Below are 22,663 nucleotides of genomic sequence, written 5' to 3'. Positions count from 1 at the left end.
AGTTACTCATACCTAGTCCCATGCTTTCTATTTGACTTCAAAAATAAAAGCACAATAGCCAAACTAACAAAGATGTCTGGCAGATTCTACTGCCCAGAAGGCTTTTTTTTTTTTTTTAAGGAAGGGCGGGAGTTAAGACTTGTGTTCTTTAGTAACTGATTGCATTCAAATTGAGAATTTGTTCAATCAAGCACTGTCACATTTCCTCAGCCATTTCCACATTCCCAGTGCCAGTGTGGGGTGGAGAAACTGGGCTAATTTGGGGGTTTGGTCAGCTTGATTTTGGATGTACATTAAGGGCTCATTCCAATGCCTCTTCAAGTGAATGAGAGTCTTCCCATTGTTTCGAATGGGCATTGGAGAGACCCTTAACTGAAACTTAATATTAAAAAAAGAAAGCAATAACACACATCTAAGGAGCTTAGTGCTCGATCCAGAGCAATGAAGTGAACTGTGCTCCCATTTCACTTTGTACTCCTCTAGATTGATAAGCATTGGGATCTGTTGAGCTAGAGGTCCAACCTATCTGATGCTATCTTGTATTTATGTCTAGATCAGCTCAAACATAGGTTTTGTCAAGGGCAGGCTTTTAACTTCTGACAAAGTGAGGGAAGGGTAGCGGCCTGGTGATAACAAATCTAATGCAGCTGAAGTTGGCTAGAGAAAGTCTTGCTTAGTTATCATTAGTTATTTCAAAGAATGTTGGCAATAGATTCTTGTTCATGTGTATTGGGAATAGAAGACATTGGCATATTCTGCAGTGTGAAAACACATGGTTTTATTTCAGTTTCACGCATAATATTCGTTATATTTTAGGCCCTGGTACATAAGGACACATTATTTGAAGCTCGAAGTTCAGTGCACATGCGCTTCTTTTATGGCTATGTGTAAGAACAAAAGAATTTTAAAAATTTATAATGTGTACAACAAACCTGAGAGCCTGGGCGACAAGCTGAGAAGAGGATGTGTGATGCACTTCAATTTTATTGTAAACAATCTTCTTGTCTATTTTTTGTTTCTGCTACAAAAAGAAACAAGACAATATTATTCTTTTTTACTGTGAATTTTTAACATCCTGTTCCCTAACAGGATCTGCAGGTGTGTCAGAGAAACCATTCACATGCAGAAAAGTAAATTAATAATGGAAAAAACTGAGGCATTCCTGGTGTGTAAGACAAGAATTATATTGAAAAGATGGACGTTTCTGCGTTCCCCAGCCTGCTGTCAATATCTATTATATCGGTGTCACCAGCAGCTCAGTAATTATTTTACATTCATGTATTGCCTTTAATCCAAAACAAAGTATTGTAAAGTGCTTTGCAAATGGTATATATACACCACAGCCACAGAACTCCTGTAGCTTCTGGATTTACAGGACGCTCCAGGTGGACGAGTAATGCACAGCCTGCTGCACAAGTGGAGAAGATTTAAAGACCAGGCTCTTGGGAGAGTTAAGGGCTTTGTATTGTAAAATTTTTGTTTGTTTTTTTTCCAGTGCTATTTTAGGAAGGAAAACATGGTTCATTAACTGTATAGGAGAACTGGCTATAACCTAGATTAAACCATGGGTTCCTAGCACAGATAACTATATTTTATCACCCTTGCTAGCAATAAAAAAAGTAAAGTCGTATCTCAGTGCCCGTAACAGCACCACACAACTCCTGTAGCGTAGATTGAAAATAAAGGTTAATAATTGTCATAAAACCTTTCCCAGAAATAAGAGGATACTCCTGGAGGAGTATTTTTTTAACCAGATTAAATTTAAAAGCTGTCTCTAATTAAAGAGGGGAGGGGGGAAATAAATAAAAAAGGAAAGGAAAATAGAAGTTTCAGGTTCTTCTTTGCATCAAAAAACACTTTTGATTTAAATCATTTTCAAGCTATTAGTTCAGAACACACACAACAGCGAACTGATGTTCAAATTTTTTTTTTTTTAAATCAGTCGGGCAAGACCTGACATTTCCACCAAAGCAAGGAAATTCAGAGGTAAGCTGGCAGTCTTTCAGTAATATACTCCAGTGTGCTTTGGTATTGTAGGACCAATGAATGATCCCTAACTGATACATAAGGTGCTTTTAATGCTGAAGTATAGAATGGAGCGTAAGCATTGATTTGAATTTCCTTGGGGCTTTGAGATAGGCTGTTAACATAAGAAATTTTTTACAGCTTGAAAAATATGTTGATATGTGTTCAGTCTAAGTAGGGCAAAATGACTTAGTGATGAATGGTAAGTACATGTCGTGTCTTATTCTTCAAATGTTATACTACCTCTAACATACAATGTTGTGTATCCATAGTCTTCCACCCTTTAGAATCCCAAGATCAAGTGGTGGTGGTGGTGGTGTTTGTTATTGTTTATTATTTGTATTACCATACTACATAGGAGCCCTAGTCAGGGACCCCATTGGGCTAGGAGCTGTACAAACACATAAACCATGGATTAAATCTGACTGTCCCAGCACAGGAGGGGGTGAGGTTGTAAGAATCTCTTTCCCCCGCCATTACCATTGTACACTAATTCACTTAGGCAGCCAGAATGCTGACATAGAAGTCATCTCAAGTTAGTGTGACCAAAGATATTCTACCCCAAAATGGGGTCATGTTGGGAATAGGTGGGAGACATAGTGGGTGATCACAGACAGGTGGTGGCCAAAGTACAAACGGAGGTGTAAGAGTTACTTTTACAGGCAGCTGCTGACAACTGCCACTGGTGCAGTAACCCTCCAAACAACTCCTGCGTTAGCTGGAAAGCCACCAAGAGCTCTTTAAATACAGGAATCACTCAAGTGCATCCATTCCTGGGATGGGACATTTCACTGTTTAGCAGTGTAGGACAAAAAGTGAAGAATACTCCAACCAGCGAAAATGGCATGGAGAGCTAGGGTAGGCAAAATGTAATTACCTATAGGGAAATTTTATTATTGGAAGCTAACACCCCAACTCCTGCCACAGGATCTTGAGTAACTACATGCACTTTAGGTCTCAGCTAAGAGAAGGCTCAGGACTGTCTTTGCGGGATGAATTTGTCCGTCTCAAGGGAGGGTTGTCACCATATTGAATCACTACAAGAACTTCCTGCAGGACTCTGTTCCTTGAATGTTTTCCTTCCATGTTCTGACCAGGACAAAACTTGTCTAGCCCAAGAAATCTGGTGAGGTCACAGCATAGGACTAGAAAACTATATAGTGTGTTAGAATGTGAAACTCATGAATCTTTGTTAGCTGAAACTGTGGGAACTGAAAGTGCATTGGGAATTATAAAGGCCTTCACAACCACACAGTGAGTGTTTTCATCCATTGCAGATACCTGAAACTCCTTATAAGTAAGGTTGTTGATAACTTCCCATTTATCTTCTTTTACTGACATAAGGATTTTTACTGCATTGCTGTTTGTCTCGAGTAAATTGGAATCTAATATACTGTCTGCCATATATATTTCTGCTTAGTTACAGATACGGTCGTAATTTACCTGTCAGCTGGGATTACATCAAAAGATGCTTCAGATGATGATAAAAAGACTACTCTCCGTGTCATCAATGAAGAAAATAGTTTTCTCAATAACTCAGTAATGATTCTGACTTATGCACTCATGAATGGTAAGAAATGTGTGCCAAATTTCTGGTAGATTAAAATTCTCTATTAACCCAGTGCAGTGTTGTTCTGTGTCTGTTTGAAAGGGTCAAAAGGGAGTTTTGGCCCTTAGAATCCAGAGGCCATTCCCCAGATTAAACAGTTTCCTATTTGGGACATAAAACTACTTAGTCATATGTTTACAAACCAAAATTCAAATGAGCTGATTAAAATATGTTGCCTGAAATGCTGAATGCCTAGCACCATGTGGCAAATTCAATACATGGTGTAACTATAGCATTTGCTGGAGCCTCATCCTCTGACACCAAGACTGAATTTGGAAGAGTTTTCCCCATTAAGGCCTCAATTCAGCAAACATGCAAGCATGTGTTTAGCTCCTATTGCTATCAATGGGATTTAAGTCTGAGCTGGAAGTCAAATGCTTCAGAGCTTTGCTGAACTGGGGCTTAAGCCAAGAGTAAAGTTAAATATAAATGTACACGCACTGACCCAGTGGAATCATAGTCCTTTTTTCAAAAATATCTGTAGCACAGAAAGCAGTAGACTGTCTTATTAGCATGGGTTGCAAACACACACACCATCCAGTGAAGCTTATGCCTGGCCATGGAGAATGTGCATGCAAGCTACTGTATAGCTGTATAGCAGTTCAAATCCCCATTTGGGACCCACTTTCAAGAATTCCCTTTGTTAGGTCATCTGCAGGGACTGAATCCTGGAATATCTGTATCTAAAAGCATGAGACTGTTGCTTGAGCTAAAATACAAGGTCTATTAACTCCAAGGCTGCATAGCAGATTCATAAACCTCTACCTGGACGAGTCACTGGTGGGAGACAATGTGTTACACAAAGTTTCTTTGTTCAAAAAAAAATAATAATGGTAAAAATATCTAAATAGCGACATGGGAGCAACCATCTTGAGTTTCTGTACAGTGGAACAGTTATCTGAGTGGACACCTTTAAATCCTTTAGTGACTGATTTATACCTACATTATAATTCACCCCACCAGTATTAATCACTAAACAGTACTCCACACTTCCACTTAAATAGGTATTCACTATGTTCAGACTAACTGCATGAGTTGGCAACACAAAGTATGTACTGTAGTTTTAATTTGGAGTAAAATGTAGGAGACTCAACTAAAAATACATTTCCTACTTTCTCCTCCCTTATCCTGGCAATATCTCTTTTTTTCAGAGGGAGTGACAGGATTAAAAGAACTGGCATTTCTTCGAGATCTGGCAGAACAGAACTCAGTGAAATATGGAGTGCCTGATCGAACTGCCTTACCTGTGATCAAGGGGAGTATGATGGTCTTGAACCAGCTCAGTAACTTGGAAACCACAGTGGGTCGATTTTATACAAACCTCCCCAATCGAATGATTGATGAGGCGGTGTTCAGTCTGCCCTTCTCCGATGAAATGGGAGATGGTAAGTGCTTAGCAAATCTGAAATTGAGCAAGTAAAAAAAAAAACAGAGGTTAGGCTTCCGTCTGCCTTCCCCCAGGTTTCTAGCCAACAGATAAGGAGGTGCTTTTAGGTCTGCCCGTAAGAAAGATGTAAAATTAAGTCCTCCTTGCAGGGATTACATGTAAAGTTTTACACCCACAGGGGCCTGTTTATGGAAAGTGTGGGTAATGTGACATCTAATGGATTTAGATTGAAGGGTGAAATTGTCTCTCACGGGCATACTGAGACAGCCTCAGTAATTTGGATTTGTGTAGGAAACTCCTCTGGGTTTGTGGGAACATGGTTCCAGGCTGTAATGGCAGCCCCTTGCACTCCAGCGGGCCCATTCAGAGCTGGTGTTGCCCTCTAAGCAGATCACAGGGGTGCATAGGGCAGCATAATGGAGGAAGTGGCATTCCTGTCAGATGCCAAAAACCCCCTTCCTTCCTCAGATACTGGAGCCATGCACACAGCTTCATGAGGGGTTGTTCCTGCTGGCCATTACCTCCTCCTTTCCCTTTCTTCCCCACAGTAGCTGAGGTATGGAGCAGCATCTCACCAAACAGTTTAGCAGCTGCTCTGGACTCTCTATCCCACACCTTCCCGGGTTTGGAAGAGTAGGACTCCAGGAGGTTCTAGCAGTCATACAAGGTTGGGGAAGGACCCATATCTGGTAGAACTGCTAAATATTTGGCCAGATTCTCTGTTCTGATTAAGCTGTGCTCAAAAAAGATTGAGGAATGTGGTTGTCCTCAGCACAAGACAGAGCAGTCTGAAGCCTGGCATGAATGGCCATTCTGGAAGCCAGGGATCAGCAGCAACATCCTGGTTACTACACCCTGTTTGCCGGGGGGCGGGGGGCCGGGGCCAGGTTTAGGATGGAATCAGAGTCTCTATGATGGCTCTACGTCAGTGGAGTATTTCTCTCTATATGTTGCCCAGATCCATCATTTATAGACCACTTTATGCTGACATATCGCAGTTGTGGACGTGAATCTGACCTGTTACTTAAATCCTCTATAAACCCTAATGTTCACATGTTTTATTTTACTTGGATGCAATAGTGAGATCAGATGGAATAATGCAGAAGATGAGGGCATGAGGGCATGTGTAGATGTTTGCCTAGGACCGCAAAATACATGCAGCCAGTCCTGCACAGAGCCCTCATAAAAAGTGCATAGGGATGCAAAGGCCATGGCGTTCCACATGTGGCCCTTTTCATGTGCTTATGGTAGGAGTTGGGACTTGGAGGGCCTTTAATATAGGCTCTTGTACTGGCATGATTGTCATTGTGAGACAGAGTATGATCTAGCCTATAAAGCAGTGCTTCTCTGCCTCTGCTTATGCTTTAGTAAAGTGAGGAGAAAAAAACCCTGCTTTATAGGGGAGTTGGGAACGACATTAGTGTTTTCCCAGTGCTTTAAAGATTTCAGGTGCTATGTAATTACTGTTAGAGTTAATAAGCTTAACAGCTCCTGCATTTCTCCGGACATTGTTTTCCGTTTTCTTTTGTGTGATGTTATGGAGGAGGGGTTGAGGAGTATGGCTCAGCAGGGTTTTCAGACCTCTCAGGCAGGTTGTCCTTGTTTGCCACCTGATCAGAGTGACTCTTTAGAGTCTGAAATCCCCTGTGTGTGTGCTGAGATTGCTCCTGGACATGCTTCTCTCATGCAGAATGATAGCCTAGTTTCTCCTTTTCTCAACACTCTGCATGATGCATTGCCACTCCTCTCTCACACATCCACATCCAAGCATAGTGGACAAGTGTACAACATAAGGATTATAAAAGAATAGATTGAATAGATTTGGCTTACATAATTAGGAATGTGCATATTTTTTTTTAATTTTTAAAAAACCTCATCTATGGAGATGAATTTGATATCTGTTTTATATTAAAAGGATGAGTGAGTTTCCATGTGGCCATGACACAGAAAGTAAGACAGAAATGGACTGCTATATTTTTACCTTAGGCATTGAGAGGTTTCTAAAAATCATTGTAATGCTTTTGGTTATAATACCCAGTACAGTGGCGGTGTTGGAATTTAGGTAAGAAGAAGAGGCTAACATACTGCATATAGACAGGTTTCAGAGTAGCAGCCGTGTTAGTCTGTATTCGCAAAAAGAAAAGGAGTACTTGTGGCACCTTAGAGACTAACAAATTTATTTGAGCGTAATAAAATAATGCTCAAATAAATGTGTTAGTCTCTAAGGTGCCACAAGTACTCCTTTTCTTCATACTGCGTATATAATCAGATGAGCAAAATTCATCCCAATTGATATTTTACAAGTAACATTTTTTTATTCTTGTTAAATTTTTTATAGCTGTATGGGGGGGGGGGGAGTAAAAATGCAGACCTTAAGAAAAATACAAAAAAAAAAAAAAATTGAGAATCTAGATCCTTTTATATTTATTCACATTCTTGTCCCTAAGGCATCTAACTGTGTGCTGATGAAGACAGAAAATGTAAAATGCACTGTGTATTTTAATAACTTATGGTTTATTAAATATACCTTCTTAACTCACCACCAGATAAGTAAAAAGTGGCTAATATGAGGATATTATGCTAATATGTTGTGACATAATTCACATGCTTCCTAAACCTCCCATTCTCAGCCTTCGATCCTGTCGCCAAGCCCTGACTCCCATATTTCTACTGTTAAATGCTATGAGCAGTTCTATATTCTGACTCCAGAAGTGTTGTCAGTAAGAGATGTCAAAGCTGGTAGAGCTTCTGTTATATTTAATGCTGTTGTTTAATCATGAGCTTCAAGCATTACCATTGTTTGACATCTATCACTGAAAGCATTTCTTGAATCAGATGATCATAGTACTACTACTTGTGCTTCACTAGGTCACCATGTCACATTGTCCTAGGGAAACAATTGCAACAAATGGGTTAAAACTGCCTTAACTTGTACAGAGGGTTGAATTACGCATATTCAGTGAAATCCTCAGAACTGTGACTTACGAAGGGAACCCTACATATGGATCTGATTTAACACCCATTGAAACCTGTGGGAGTCTTTTGACATGATTGGGAGTTTAATCGGGGCCTACTTACTAAGACTTTAATTTTAGCTTTTGAAAATACTCCTACGTGGTACGGTAGGAACTTTTTGAAAATTGAACTTGCTGGACAGAGGATGTTTTTGTTACCTGGTTACTTTTTTCTATTTAGCACAACTGGTGAAGAACACACTTTATATTAATAAACTGGCAAGTTCATTATTGCTAATGCTTTCTGTGCTCTTCCTTTTATCTCAAGGTCTGATAATGACTGTAAGTAAACCTTGTTACTTTGGAAACATGCTGCTTGGGATTGTGGGAGTGGATGTTAACCTGGCATATATCTTGGAGGATGTCACCTATTATCAAGATTCTTTGGCTTCCTACACATTTCTCATAGACAATAAAGGTGATTTTTGTGGTTCAGATACATAAATAAACTATCTTCCTGTTCGGTGAAATTAGACTGTATAAAACTACCTCCTTATTCTGCTCCTTATTTGTAAGTAGAAGTGCTGTTTCTCAACAGATTGTGTGTCAGTTGTTTGAGTAGTTCTGTCTAACAGTAATTGTATTTAAGCAGATTTATGGTTTGCGTTTATTATACGGGGTCTTGATATAAAAATGTTGCTATGAAATAGATTGGTTTCACATTTATAGGCCAGAAAGCCAAAACTGTAGCTTTTGTTTATATTATAAGCTTTTTCACTTTTTATGGCAAGGTCATTTTAGTCATTTTTTGTTTGAGTTAATTTACAAGTTCTTAAAATTCTGTTGGCACTAAACTGCTTTATGATGTGATGGTTTGGTTACTGTTAGGGTAGTTTCTTAAGTAAATTGGAGGACTTTCATACATGTAATCAGTATACTTGTTTTTATGTTCTCTGCGTATTACATACTGAACCAAAACTTGTACTAAGCACGTATTTTGTTCTTTTTAGGGTATACTCTTATGCATCCATCCCTTACAAGGCCTTATTTACTGTCTGAACCACCACTTCACACTGACATAATACATTACGAGAACATTCCAAAATTTGAATTGGTTCGGCAGAATATCCTTAGGTAAGGAAGAACTGAGACTCAAGTCATAGCTTGCTAAGATCAATGATTCACAGGTCTCAGAAGTGTTTGTACAAAACCCTTTAATGGGAGCTACTTTATAGAATTATTATTACTGTGTTTAATATTTCTGTTGTAATAGTACCTAGAGATCCCTGCTGGGATTGAAGTCCCAGTCTCTTGCCAATGCGGGACTGTGTTTTCTACCACATTATCCATTCTATCTTTAAATGTGCCCATCAATAGTTTCCACAGCTTCCTTTGGGAGACTCTTCTAATCTAATAGTAGAGCTGATTGTTGGGAAGTTTTCCTTAATATTCAATCTGGATTTTCCTTCCTATATTTCGACAGTAATTCCTAGTTAACACCTTAAATAACTACTCTAACTCCATGGGGTTCAAATAAGTAATCAAACTACTGTATGCGTATCTGCTGCTTGAAATTTTCCCTCAATCTTTCCAGCCCCTATCCTCCTCCTCCTTTGTAATTTTTGCAGTTCTTTTTTGAACATTCTCCAGCTTTTAGATCTTTTTCACTGTTTTAGGTGTGGTTAAGCAGGCCATTTTGTCCGGTTTTAAGCCAGACAGTCCTCTTTTTTTTCTATGGTTCCCTGTCTGGTATTGAGACAAAATCAGACATGATTTTGCCTTGGGTCATAGATGGGGGACACTATTTTGAAGAGTGCTCTACTCCGCCCCCACCACCTTGATGTCACACTTGTGATGGTTGGAGCAGCGTGCTCTTCAAAATGGCATTCCATGCAGTCTCACCAGTGGGGGGCATGGTGGCGCATTCTTTAAAATGGTGTCCTCATACAGCATGACTTCACACACACAATGCATGCAAGGTCACACTGGCAAGGGTGGGCCCATACCATTACTGGAAGTGCTGGAATGTCTGGTATTCTTAGTATGCAGCAGTGGCACCCTAGGAATGGTTGCACCATATCCAGAAAGACCCTGACCTAATCCAATGAAGTCCTTGGGAGTCTTTCTGTTGACTTCAAAGGGCTTTCAAGTGAAGCTAGATTTACACTTAAACTGCTACAGCGGCACAGCTGCGCCACTGCAGGACTTCAGTGTAGACACTCGCTACGGCAACGGGAGGGGTTCTTCCATCAACCTAGTGTTGTCTACGCCAGGGGTTAGGTCTGCTTAACTGTGCTGCTCGGGGTGGGGATCTTTTACGCTGCTGAGTGAAGTAGCTGGGTCGACCTAACTCGTTAGTATATACTTTGCGTTAGACATATGGGGAGAAACTCCTCCCTGCTCTATGATGTGATGCCTCTATGTGTGCAACTGCATGGAGAACAGAGGCACACCCTCTGTCCCAAGTACGGGTTGATGGGACAATACATGATTTAGAGAGAGAGAGAATCTGACATTGGCCTATTTTGCTGGCTGTTGCCACATTGCTAAACCATGTGTGATTTGCTGTCCTTTTGGGCTCCTTCACTGTTACTACTTCTCAGTGCTCCGCCTCTCACTGAATATTTGCATTTTGAGTTATTTTTTCTTGTTGAATCTCAATTTTTCTATCTTTATTTCTAAATTTACAATCCAAAAATGCCCCAATTAAAAATAATGGTAGTACTTAGAGCTTAAATAGAGCCTTTCATCTTCGAAGGACTTTATAAACCTTAGTCTCCACAACTCTTCTCTAAAGCGTGTAAGTCTCCTGATCCTCCACTTGCAGATGGGGAAATGAAAGAAGAGGTGTTAAATGACTTGCCCAAAGCCACAGAGGAAATCTGTGTACAAATCAGGATTAGAACATGGGAGCTCCTGACTTGCAATTCTGTGCATGTACAACTAGCTGAGCTATCTTTATAAAACACATCATTTAGATATTCAAAATACTTGCTTTTTCTTGGAGAAAAAATGTGTATGAAGGAGTGTGCGAGAGTTCCATGTAATAACAATGACTTTCTAGAAAGGGTAGTTGAACTGTAAATGTACACTAAGTGTACAACATCAAGGGTAATACAATATGTCCTTTCCCGAATTTAGGGCTAGTTTTTGGGTTTGCCACCAGCTCTGAGTAAAGGACAGCACATAGTTTTCCGGTCCCAGGAGCAGACTACGGTCTGGACTGTGACTTGGAGAGTCAGAATCTGTTGCCTTATTCCTGCCTTGCTCCAGGGGGAAAGTAATCTGTGCCAGCCCAAAATCTGCTGCAGATTACTTGCACTGGCATGCTAGCTCAACTGTGCAGGTCAGCACATTGGAAGCCATAGAGCAAAGACTCTGCCTATGCCCGCTCTGCCTATGCATTGGATGGGGGTAGTAGCAATTCCATAGAGGCTGCCCCCTCTCCCTGATGCTACTGCTGATGATATATGTAGCCAGGTGTGGCAATAAAAGGGGGCCCTTATGACCCCATGCTTCCCTGCGTCGGCACATATCACATGTCATGATTATGCTCCTAGTAGTGTTCACATCTTGCATAGTCAGGATGCTGTGTTCATATGCAAAAACTGAGTTGTGTCACCACTCCTCCCCCCACCGCACCCCCGCTGTCAGAGGAGTGCTCTGTTAAAATTCTCTGTGTCTGAGATGGTTTGATCTTTTCTAGAATTTTTTTTTAATCCGATTTACTATTGGAATATAAATTTGCTCAGTGGGCTAAATTCAGTGTCTTTATTGAATAGAAATATAGATTCCAAAAAACCCAGACAATTTAATTAGATGGGATTGGCATTCTCTGCTTACGAGAAGCTCAGGAGTAAGGTAGTATTAAAACTGAATCAACTCCTATCTCTGGAGTCAGGTCAGCTTTGAGATCAGTGATGATGACATGGGAAAACTGATGCTACACCAGCTTGGCAAGTGCCTGTTGGGGTGGCAGAGAGAGTTTCAAACACTATTATTATATCCACTGGCCTTAAAATTACAAAGACCTTATCTGGGAATCTAGTCTTCCAGAAGTGACATATTTTACAGACTGTGTTGTAGAGTGGCTAATCTGTTGTAGGGTAGGATCAAGGCTAACAAAAGAGCCTGAGAGAGTTAAGCACCTAAATTCAATGGGATTTGGGCAAATATCCTTTAGGCTTCTTTGAAAATCCCAGCCAAAAAGTTTACTACTATGTTCATTAATGAAAACTCCTATATAAAGGTGAGGGCCACAGTTTTAATGAAATAGATGCCTAAAGTTAGTGCCTTAATCCGTACTCAAGTACCTAAATAAATGGAAAGATTTTCAAAAGTGCTGCGCTCCTATTGCTATTCACTGTTATGAAGATTTATGAAAGGATACATCAGGGAGGGAGAGGCGTTATTTAAGCTAAGGGACAATTGTTGGGACAAGAACAAATAGATATGAAATGGCCATCAACAAGTTTAGGCTTGAAATTAGGTGAAGGTTTCTTACCATCAGAGGAGTGAAGTTCTGGCTAATAACCATTGATGGATCTATCCTTCATGAATTTATCTAATTCTTTTTTTAATCCAGTTATAGTTTTGGCCTTCACAATTTCTCCGGCAACAAGTTTCACAGGTTGACTGTGCATTGTGTGAAGAAGTACTTCCTTTTGTTTGTTTTAAACCTGCTGCCTATTCATTTCGTTGGGTAACCCCTGGTTCTTCTGCTGTATGAAGGGGTAAATAATACTTCCTTTTTCACTTTCTCTACACTATCCATGGTTTTATGGACCTCTATCATATCCCCCCTCAGTCATTGCTTTTCCAAGCTGAAAAGACTTTGACTTTTTAATCTCTCCTCATAAGGAAGCTATTTGATATCCTTAATCATTTTTGTTGCCTTTCTCTGTACCTTTTCCATTTCTAATATATCTTTTTTGAGATGGGGCAACCAGAACTACACGCAGTATTCAAGGTGTGGGCGTACAATGGATTTATATAATGTCATTTTGATATTTACTGTCTTCTGTCCATTTCCTAATGGTTCCTAACATTCTGTTAGGTTTTTTGACAGCCGCACTTTGAGCCAGTGATTTCACACCTATCCACAATGCTTTCTTGAGTGATAACAGCTAATTTGGACCCCGCTCATTTAGTCTGTATAGTTGAGATTATGCTTTCCAATGTTTCTTACTTTGCATTTATCAACATTGAATTTCATCTGCCATTGTGTTGCTCAGTCTTGTGAGAGCTCTTTGTAACTCTTTGCAGTCTTTTTTAGACACACTATCCTGAGTAATTTGTATCATCTGCAAGCTTTGCCACCTTACAGTTTACCCCTTTTTCCAAATTATTTATGAATATGGTGAACAGCACTGGTCTCAGCACAGATCTCTGGAAGACACCGCTATTTACCTCTCTCCATTCTGAAAAGTGATCATTTATTCCTACCCTTTATTTCTTGTTTTTTAACCAGTTACTGATCCATGAGAGGACCTTCCCTCTTATCCCTTGACAGCTTAGTTTGCTTCAGAGCCTTTGGTGAAGGACCTTGTCAAAGGCTTTCTGAAAGTCCAAGTACACTGTATCCACTGGATCACCCTTGTCTACATGTTTGTTAACCTCCTCTAAGAATTCTAATAGATTGGTGAGGCATGATTTCCCTTTATAAAGGCTGTGTTGAGTCTTCCCCAACAAATCATCTGTGTGTTTGATAATTCTGCTCTTAACTATAGTTTCAAGCAATTTGCCTGGTACTGAAATGAGGCTTAGCAACCTGTAATTGCCAGGATCGCCTTTGGAGCCTTTTTTAAACATTGGTGTCACATGAGCTATCCTCCAGTCATCTGGTACAGAAGCTGATTTAAGTGATGGGTTACATACCAAAGTTAGTAGTTCTGCAGTTTCACATTTGAGTTCCTTCAGAACTCTTGGATGAATACCATCTGGTCCTGGGACTTATTGCTGTTTTAATTGATCATTTTGTTCCAAAACCTCCTCTATTGGCACCTCAATCTGGAACACTTCTTCAGATTTGTCACCTAAAAAGAATCTCGGGTATGGGAATATCCCTCAAATCTTCTACAGTGAAGACCGATGCAAAGAATTAATTTAGCTTCTTCGCAATGGCCTGGTCTTCCTTGAATTCTCCGATAGCACCTTGATCATCCAGTAGCCCCAATTATTGTTTGGAATTTGCTTCCTGCTTCTGATGTACTTAAAAATAATTTTGCTGTTAGTTTTTGAGACTTCAGTAACTCAGCCAGTGGTTATGGGCCTATTACAGGAGTAGGTGGGTGAGGTTCTGTGGCTTGCAATGTGAAGGAGGTCAGACTAAATTATCATGATGGGCCCTTTTGGCCTTAAAGTCTATGAGGAAGGGAGCTAGCTGCAGAATGAGGAATACACCAGATAAGGAGGTGAGGTTGCTTGATGTTGCATGGGAGGTGTCATCTCGGAATTGATAGTTTGTTTTATTGTTTAAATAAATCATTTGAAAACTAGGCATAGGTAAGTTTGATACGGTTGTTGGACAGGACTGAGGGGGTATGCGAATGATGAAGGGGTGGAAAGGAGTTTCTGTAAGTGCTTGGCTGGCTGAGTTCTTGGTGCAATGATTAATTTTGCTGGTATTGTATTGTTAATGATGCCTTAGGGTGCCTAGAGCCTTGGATAAGTGATTCTTTTATTTTAAATCTAAATAAATAAATCAATATAATACATATAACAAAAATCCATCAAAATGAGTCAAATAATGAAATGGTCGGAAAATATTGGAAAATACAGTGGGGAGATTTATTTACATAGAGAACATGAAACAATGGGTTTTACCATACACACTGTAACCAGAGTGATCACTTAAGGTGAGCTATTACCCGTGGGAGGGTGGGGAGGGACCTTTTGTAGTGATAATCAAGGTGGGCCATTTCCAGCAGTTGACAAGAACGTCTGAGGAACAGTGTGGGGTAGGGGGGATAAACATAGGAAAATAGTTTTACTTTGTGTAATGACCCATCCACTCCCAGTCTCTATTCAAGCCTAAGTTAATTGTATCCAGCTTGCAAATTAATTCCAATTCAGCAGTCTCTCGTTGGAGTTTGTTTTTGAAGTTTTTTTTGTTGAAGAATTGCCACTTTTAGGTCTGTAATTGAGTGAACAGAGAGATTGAAGTGTTCTCCAACTGATTTTTGAATGTTATAATTCTTGACGTCTGATTTGTGTCCATTTATTCTTTTACATAGAGACTGTCCAGTTTGGCCAATGTACATGGCAGAGGGGCATTGCTGGCACATGATGGCATATATCACATTGGTAGATGTGCAGGTGAATGAGCCTCTGATGGTGTGGCAAACCTGGTGGCTGAACTTTGTCACTTTGTCCTCACCCATAACTATTTCACATATGGGGACAATGTATACCTTCAAATCAGCGGCACTGCTATGGGTACCCGCATGGCCCCACAGTATGCCAACATTTTTATGGCTGACTTAGAACAACGCTTCCTCAGCTCTCATCCCCTAATGCCCCTACTCTGTTTGCGCTACATTGATGACATCTTCATCATCTGGACCCATGGAAAAAAAGCCCTTGAGGAATTCCACCATGATTTCAACAATTTCCATCCCACCATCAACCTCAGCCTGGACCAGTCGATACAAGAGATCCACTTCCTGGACACTACAGTGCTAATAAGCGATGGTCACATAAACACCACCCTCTACCGGAAATCTACTGACCCACTATTCCTACCTACATGCCTTCAGCTTTCATCCAGACCACACCACACGATCCATTGTCTACAGCCAAGCTCTACGATACAACCGCATCTGCTCCAACCCCTCAGACAGAGACAAACACCTACAAGATCTCTATCAAACATTCTTACAACTACAATAACCACCTGCTGAAGTGAAGAAACAGATTGACAGAGCCAGAAGCATACCCAGAAGTCACCTACTACAGGACAGGCCCAACAAAGAAAATAACAGAACACCACAGCCATCACCTTCAGCTCCCAACTAAAACCTCTCCAACGCATCATCAAGGATCTACAACTTACCCTTAAGGACGACCCATCACTCTCACAGATCTTGGGAGACAGGCCAGTCCTTGCTTAGAGACAGCCCCCCAACCTGAAGCAAATACTCACCAGCAACCACACGCCACACAACAGAACCACTAACCCAGGAACCTATCCTTGCAACAAAGCCCGTTGCCAACTGTGTCCACATATCTATTCAGGGGACACCATCATAGGGCCTAATCACATCAGCCACACCACCCCCCACTGTTCCTCAGACGTGCTGGAAATGGCCCACCTTGATTATCACTACAAAAGGTCTTCCCCTCTGCCGCCCCACTCTCCTGCTGGTAATTGCTCACCTTAAGTGATCACTCTGGTTACAGTGTGTATGGTAACACCCACTGTTTCATGTTTTCTATATATATAAATCTCCCCACTGTATTTTCCACTGAATGCATCTGATGAAGTGAGCTGTAGCTCACGAAAGCTTATGCTCAAATAAATTTGTTAGTCTCTAAGGTGCCACAAGTACTGCTTTTCTTTTTATGTATGAGAGTAGTACAACAACAAGAAGCAGCTGCAGTGAGCCATTCACTATGAGACTAGGTCTACATCAAGGATCAACCTTAAGCCCATTCCTAAGTGTGATTGTAATGAACACCTTGATGCAGGAGATTAGGGGAGAAGCTCCATGGAACATGGTTTTCGCAGATGACATTTTTGTGTTGGGAAGATATCTAGACAGACAGAGAGCTGCATTAGAAGAAAATCGTTTATAAATCGGCCAAGAGAAGACTGAATACATGTGAGGCTGCATTGAAACGGACAACAAGAAACCAATAAAAATAGTATTGAGTTTCAATAAGAATGTGAATGCTAGCAGTTGCATGAAAAGCACTAGGTGCAAATGGAAGGAATTGACGGCAATTCTGTGTGATAAGAATGTGCCAGTTAAACTAAAGAGCAAAATGTTTAAGATCATGATTAGCCCAGCTATGACGTATAGGTTGGAATGCTGGCCAGTGGAAAAGAGAAGTACAACTACTTCATGCTGCTGAAATGAGAGTGCTCCCATGGACACTGGGTAATACAAGAATTTACAGGTTACACAATGAAATGGTTTGAGCCAAGATGCTGGTAATCCCCCATCATGGAAAAGCTAATGGTGCATCAACCGATATGGCTGGGACATATGAGATGATGAGACACGGAATATGTTGGTCAGAGAGTATACAATCTAATAGTTACAGGACAAAAATTATAAGACCCAGAAAAAGGTGGTTCAAGACACAGAAGGAGGACATGAAGAAGATTGGTGTCAGCTTGAAAGACGCACTTAACAGGAATGTTTGGAGATTAAGAACAAGAGCTGCCAACCCCAACTAATGTGACATGGTGAAGGAAAAGAACAAAAATCTGCTTATTAGCTGGGTAACGCTCCCACAACAGTCTCAGGAGAGTGCTTGTACATATTGTATTTATATTCCCTGCACTCCAGCTCTACTTCTTAGCTCCATTCTTAAACACAAGCATGCTATTAAAATACAGAAAACTCTTGGTCATCAAGAGTAACTGACAATATCCTATCCTGCTAACAAAAATGGAATAGGCAGAGATACAGGATGATGTGCATGAACAGTTCTGGAAATTGTAATTTAGATCTAATTTTAAGCCCGTCGTCCCTTTGTTCCTTTGAAATAGAGAGCTAATTAGTGCCATTCCACTAGCAACATTATCTCAAGCTAGGACAAACTATAATTGTGTTCTCTATGAACAGTGCTTAAATTGTAATGAAAAAGGTGATGGAGGTCAAGCAATTAGGTGCTGGGGCTCAGGCAATTTTTTTTACTCTCATAATTAACACGGCAACCTCATACTGCTGGGGCTATGAACTGCCAAGCCTAGAGGTGCCAGAGCTCAGCCCTGGCAAGCCCCACACAAATTAAACACTGTCTATATGAATTATTGAGTAGAAATTTAGGAACCAAGTTACCTCTGCTTCATCATTTGTACTTCATCATTTGAGTAAAGCAATGCTTACTCAACCGTACTACATTATACATCAGAGTGTAAATTAGCGTTAAAATAGATAAATGCATGAACAGCAAACCAAAGCATTCTGTTCTTTCTTAATTAAAAGCAGATTTTATCCAGCCCTTTCATGACTAATCATGTTTTTGTATAAAAATGCAATAGATGATTTTGCTTGATTCACAACTTTTTCAGTGTTGAATAAAATGTTGGATATTATTTGTTGTCACCGTAGCCTCCCTCTGGGCAGTCAGATTATTACAGTCCCAGTGAACTCCTCACTGTCTTGGCATGTAAACAAACTGAGAGAAATTGGAAAAGAAGCTTACAACGTTAGCTATGCCTGGAAAATGGTAAGAGATCTTACTTTTGAATGGTAGCATATAGTTTCAATGTATGTTAATTGAAGTTAATACTGAAGCTTGAGTAGTTTGAATTTTAAATTATACAGAAACAGTATGCATGCATCTCTTATTATGGTAAATAACCTCACATTCCATTGAAATTGTAGCTTCAAATTTATTATAATTTAATTCTCAGAGACGCGCATATAGGCAAGTGTACAGTGTGTGCTATTAATGTACGCATCCATTATATGTTATATAATATAGATGTACACACACAATTACAGTACATATTTTCCTAAAGGAAAAAAGTCTATACTGAACTATGTCACACTATAAAGTCTTAGAGCAAAGCTCAAGTAGTTGAACATATTTCACGCAGAGACTAGAGATAAACGTACAGACTTACAGTATAGTGTTTGCATGTAGTTTATTGTTAAAATGCTGATGCTAACAAAAATGAGAAAAAACTTTGAATTTTATTGGACATTTTTAAACTAATCAGTGGCTAAATTTTTTTGGGATGGATGTAGATGGGTGTCATTTTAAATGCTGCATTGTCCCTTCCTGCTGTATACTGCTTAACGCAGTTTAGAGAGAAAAGCCAATATGAATAAACTTTAACAACATTGTTCACAATTAAGACATTAAAATATCCTTTTAAACATTAGTTGTAGTTATGCAATACTGCAAACCCTTAGATCTGTATAGGGTACAAGTCTATCCTGTAATATGCAAGGCTGAGTCAGGTACTCTCATATTCATAGGTATTTTATTTCAGTGCTGTGTCTAGTTTTCCTCAGTACATATTTTGCATTCAAGTCAGATGCAATACCTTGCAGAAATCTCTCAACACCAATTAAAACAACAAAATATTCCCAAATACTACCCTCAGTGGAGCAAAAAAAACTCCTATGCATAATCTAAATGAATTCATAATTGCTAGATTCTTACAGAATAAAATCAATTAAAATGAAATGGAAGCTATATGGAAGCTTTTAATTCTGCTATAATCATTAGACAGATCATATTTAATGGGAGGATTTGGCAGGCCCGCATCATTAAGTTGAAGAGAAAAGAGCTGTTCTTATCTTACCCAGTTCCAAGGTGGAAAAAAGATTCTAACAGCCCATTCACTTTTCAGTTTATTTTGTGAACAAATCTGGGTACTTATCTTGACCAAGGGAATAAAATGAAATCTACAACTAGATATGATCCAGGCAAATTTTGCTAATACCAAGAATAATTGGCTAATTGCTTTGTGTCAACAACCCTAGCAGGTACTGGTGTATCGTTTCCCTAAATTAATTTAAATATAATCTAAAAGATTATGCTGAGCAGCTTTAAGAGATTAAATCTGTTGTCACCCACCAGAAGTTCATGTAGGTGTGTTCCTGGAGCTAGTGTTGCCTTGTTGAAAGGTTGTATTAAATATCAGACCGCCTTAGAGTCTGGCAATACTACTGCCAAGTTTTTCAAACCTGATGCACTTAGAATGTGTTCAAACCAGCAAAGTGAGTAATCCATCTAACACAGGATTGGAGGAATAATGATAATGTCCTTGTATTATTGTTAATTTGCATTTTTCAAAATGGGAAACAGGTTATAAAGAGATACATTGTATTCTGTTTCCATTTGTGAACTGAAACTCTCTTGCCCATAATGAAGTTTCATGAAGCATCCACACACAAGCATCAGAATTTAGATATTATATTTAAAAAAAAATACGAAAAAAAAAGTGTCCGCGAAGCATCAACTTTGAAGAAATCTTTTTTTTTTTTAAAGTATTAACTCAATGGCTTTAATTGCTTGAGATAATTGGCCAAAGCACATACCTTAGTTATGTTTACTGTATTGCTGCCATTGGAAACCCTAAAGTCTAAAGCCTCAATCCTGCATTTAGAATGGTGTGGGTATGCCCCGGCACCCATGCAGCACCTCCTCACAAAGTTATCCTTGCAGGATCAGGGCCTTTCTCCTGGAGTATGGGGAAATTCAGCAGTTTCTAGAGGTGATTAATTTCACAAAGAGAGTAGGGAATATGCTGCTCTGAAGTATGGGTAAAGGTGGTGCCACCTTCTAGTGTAAAAGAAACTGAGGAATTAAAAAAGGAGGGAGAGGGGGATAAATAGAAAATCAATTATATAAAACCTCCAACTTTTTTTCAGTTTAATTTTTAGTCCTTGTTTTTCAGGCCCAAGACACATCCTTCATTCTTTGTGTTGTAGTAATACAGCCAGAAATACCTGTTAAACAGCTCAAGAATCTGAACACTGTCCCTAGCAGCAAGCTACTGTATCATCGACTGGATCTATTGGGTCAGCCCAGTGCCTGTCTGCACTTCAAGCAGCTGGCGACATTAGGTACAGCAATCCCTCAACTCATCTTTATCTCATGCATGTTTTTGTAGAGCTGGTTGGAAAATAGAAAACATCTTTAGCTACAATCCTTGTAAAAATGTTTCTTATTTAAAAAAAAAAAAAAAAAAAAAACTTTCAAGGGAAATTTTCTATCCTGCAAAAAGAAAAGGAGTACTTGTGGCACCTTAGAGACTAACAAATTTATTAGAGCATAAGCTTTCGTGAGCTACAGCTCACTTCATCGGATGCATTTGGTGGAAAAAACAGAGGAGAGATTTATATACACACACACAGAGAACATGAAACAATGGGTTTATCATACACTGATGTGTATGATAAACCCATTGTTTCATGTTCTCTGTGTGTGTGTATATAAATCTCTCCTCTGTTTTTTCCACCAAATGCATCCGATGAAGTGAGCTGTAGCTCACGAAAGCTTATGCTCTAATAAATTTGTTAGTCTCTAAGGTGCCACAAGTACTCCTTTTCTTTTTGCGAATACAGACTAACACGGCTGCTACTCTGAAACCTGTTTCTATCCTGCTTCACTTTTTTCACTGCTTCACTTTTTTTTTATTATAGCTAAACTGAGCAGCCCTTACATTTGTGGCACTTAGTCACCTGAGTATTCCTACTGCAATTCGTGGACTGCTTATGTGAGTAAGTGCTCACTAAAAGAAATGAGAGTTGCACAGTCTAATTCTTAAAAAATGGGGTATATAAGGGCTGTTGACTTTGGATTTATGCAAATTTTTCACAGACATAAATATTTAATATCCATCTGTGTGAAGAAATCAGAAGATATAGCTCATGAGGAAGTCAGAACTTTAATATTCTTTGAAATCTTTTAATGTGAGATTTTCCAGACCTCTTAAACCTACATAAAAATTTCAAGTTCAGTAGTACATCTTTCTATATATCAAACTTTGTAATCAACTCCATTCATTTCAGTATTTGCATTGATGTCATGGACAGAGGGATTTGGCCTCAGAATTATATGATAATACACATTTTAATATATAGAAAGGAGAGAACTTTTTATAATCCTTTTAAGAAAGATGAATCTAAAGGTTGTATACAAGTTTGAAACTTTTGCAATCTTACACATTTGAAGCTTAAAATTCTGATTTCTCCCTGGAGTTTAAACTAAACTATTCATAAACAGAGTAACCATTCATGAAAAAGCATATAGGCATTATTGTTAGACAACTCAGCAATGACATCTACTCATTGTGTGGTGGTGCTCAAAATAGCTAATAAGATCATAGAATCATAGAATATCAGGGTTGGAAGGGACCCCAGAAGGTCATCTAGTCCAACCCCCTGCTCAAAGCAGGACCAAGTCCCAGTTAAATCATCCTAGCCAGGGCTTTGTCAAGCCTGACCTTAAAAACCTCTAAGGAAGGAGATTCTACCACCTCCCTAGGTAACGCATTCCAGTGTTTCACCACCCTCTTAGTGAAAAAGTTTTTCCTAATATCCAATCTAAACCTCCCCCATTGCAACTTGAGACCATTACTCCTCGTTCTGTCATCTGCTACCATTGAGAACAGTCTAGAGCTATCCTCTTTGAAACCCCCTTTCAGGTAGTTGAAAGCAGCTATCAAATCCCCCCTCATTCTTCTCTTCTGCAGACTAAACAATCCCAGCTCCCTCAGCCTCTCCTCATAAGTCATGTGCTCTAGACCCCTAATCATTTTTGTTGCCCTTCGCTGTACTCTTTCCAATTTATCCACATCCTTCTTGTAGTGTGGGGCCCAAAACTGGACACAGTACTCCAGATGAGGCCTCACCAGTGTCGAATAGAGGGGAACGATCACGTCCCTCGATCTGCTCGCTATGCCCCTACTTATACATCCCAAAATGCCATTGGCCTTCTTGGCAACAAGGGCACACTGCTGACTCATATCCAGCTTCTCGTCCACTGTCACCCCTA

The 22,663-nt window shown here is 39.7% G+C and overlaps 1 protein-coding gene across 1 annotated transcript in view; it reads left to right on the top strand.

Moving 5' to 3' along the window:
* Positions 1-22,663, top strand: part of CACHD1 (cache domain containing 1) — a 196,495-nt gene that overhangs the window by 136,620 nt on the left and 37,212 nt on the right. The window contains exons 8-13 of the mRNA XM_038413098.2: positions 3,446-3,595; positions 4,786-5,019; positions 8,304-8,453; positions 8,986-9,109; positions 18,259-18,376; positions 20,562-20,730. Of these exons, the coding sequence (XP_038269026.1) occupies positions 3,446-3,595; positions 4,786-5,019; positions 8,304-8,453; positions 8,986-9,109; positions 18,259-18,376; positions 20,562-20,730 (945 nt within the window). The remainder of the gene's footprint in view (positions 1-3,445; positions 3,596-4,785; positions 5,020-8,303; positions 8,454-8,985; positions 9,110-18,258; positions 18,377-20,561; positions 20,731-22,663) is intronic.

The sequence above is a fragment of the Dermochelys coriacea genome, chromosome 8 (genome assembly GCF_009764565.3).
Source record: "Dermochelys coriacea isolate rDerCor1 chromosome 8, rDerCor1.pri.v4, whole genome shotgun sequence".
Taxonomy (NCBI): Eukaryota; Metazoa; Chordata; order Testudines; family Dermochelyidae; genus Dermochelys; species Dermochelys coriacea.
This window is presented reverse-complemented; position numbering and strand designations above follow the sequence as displayed.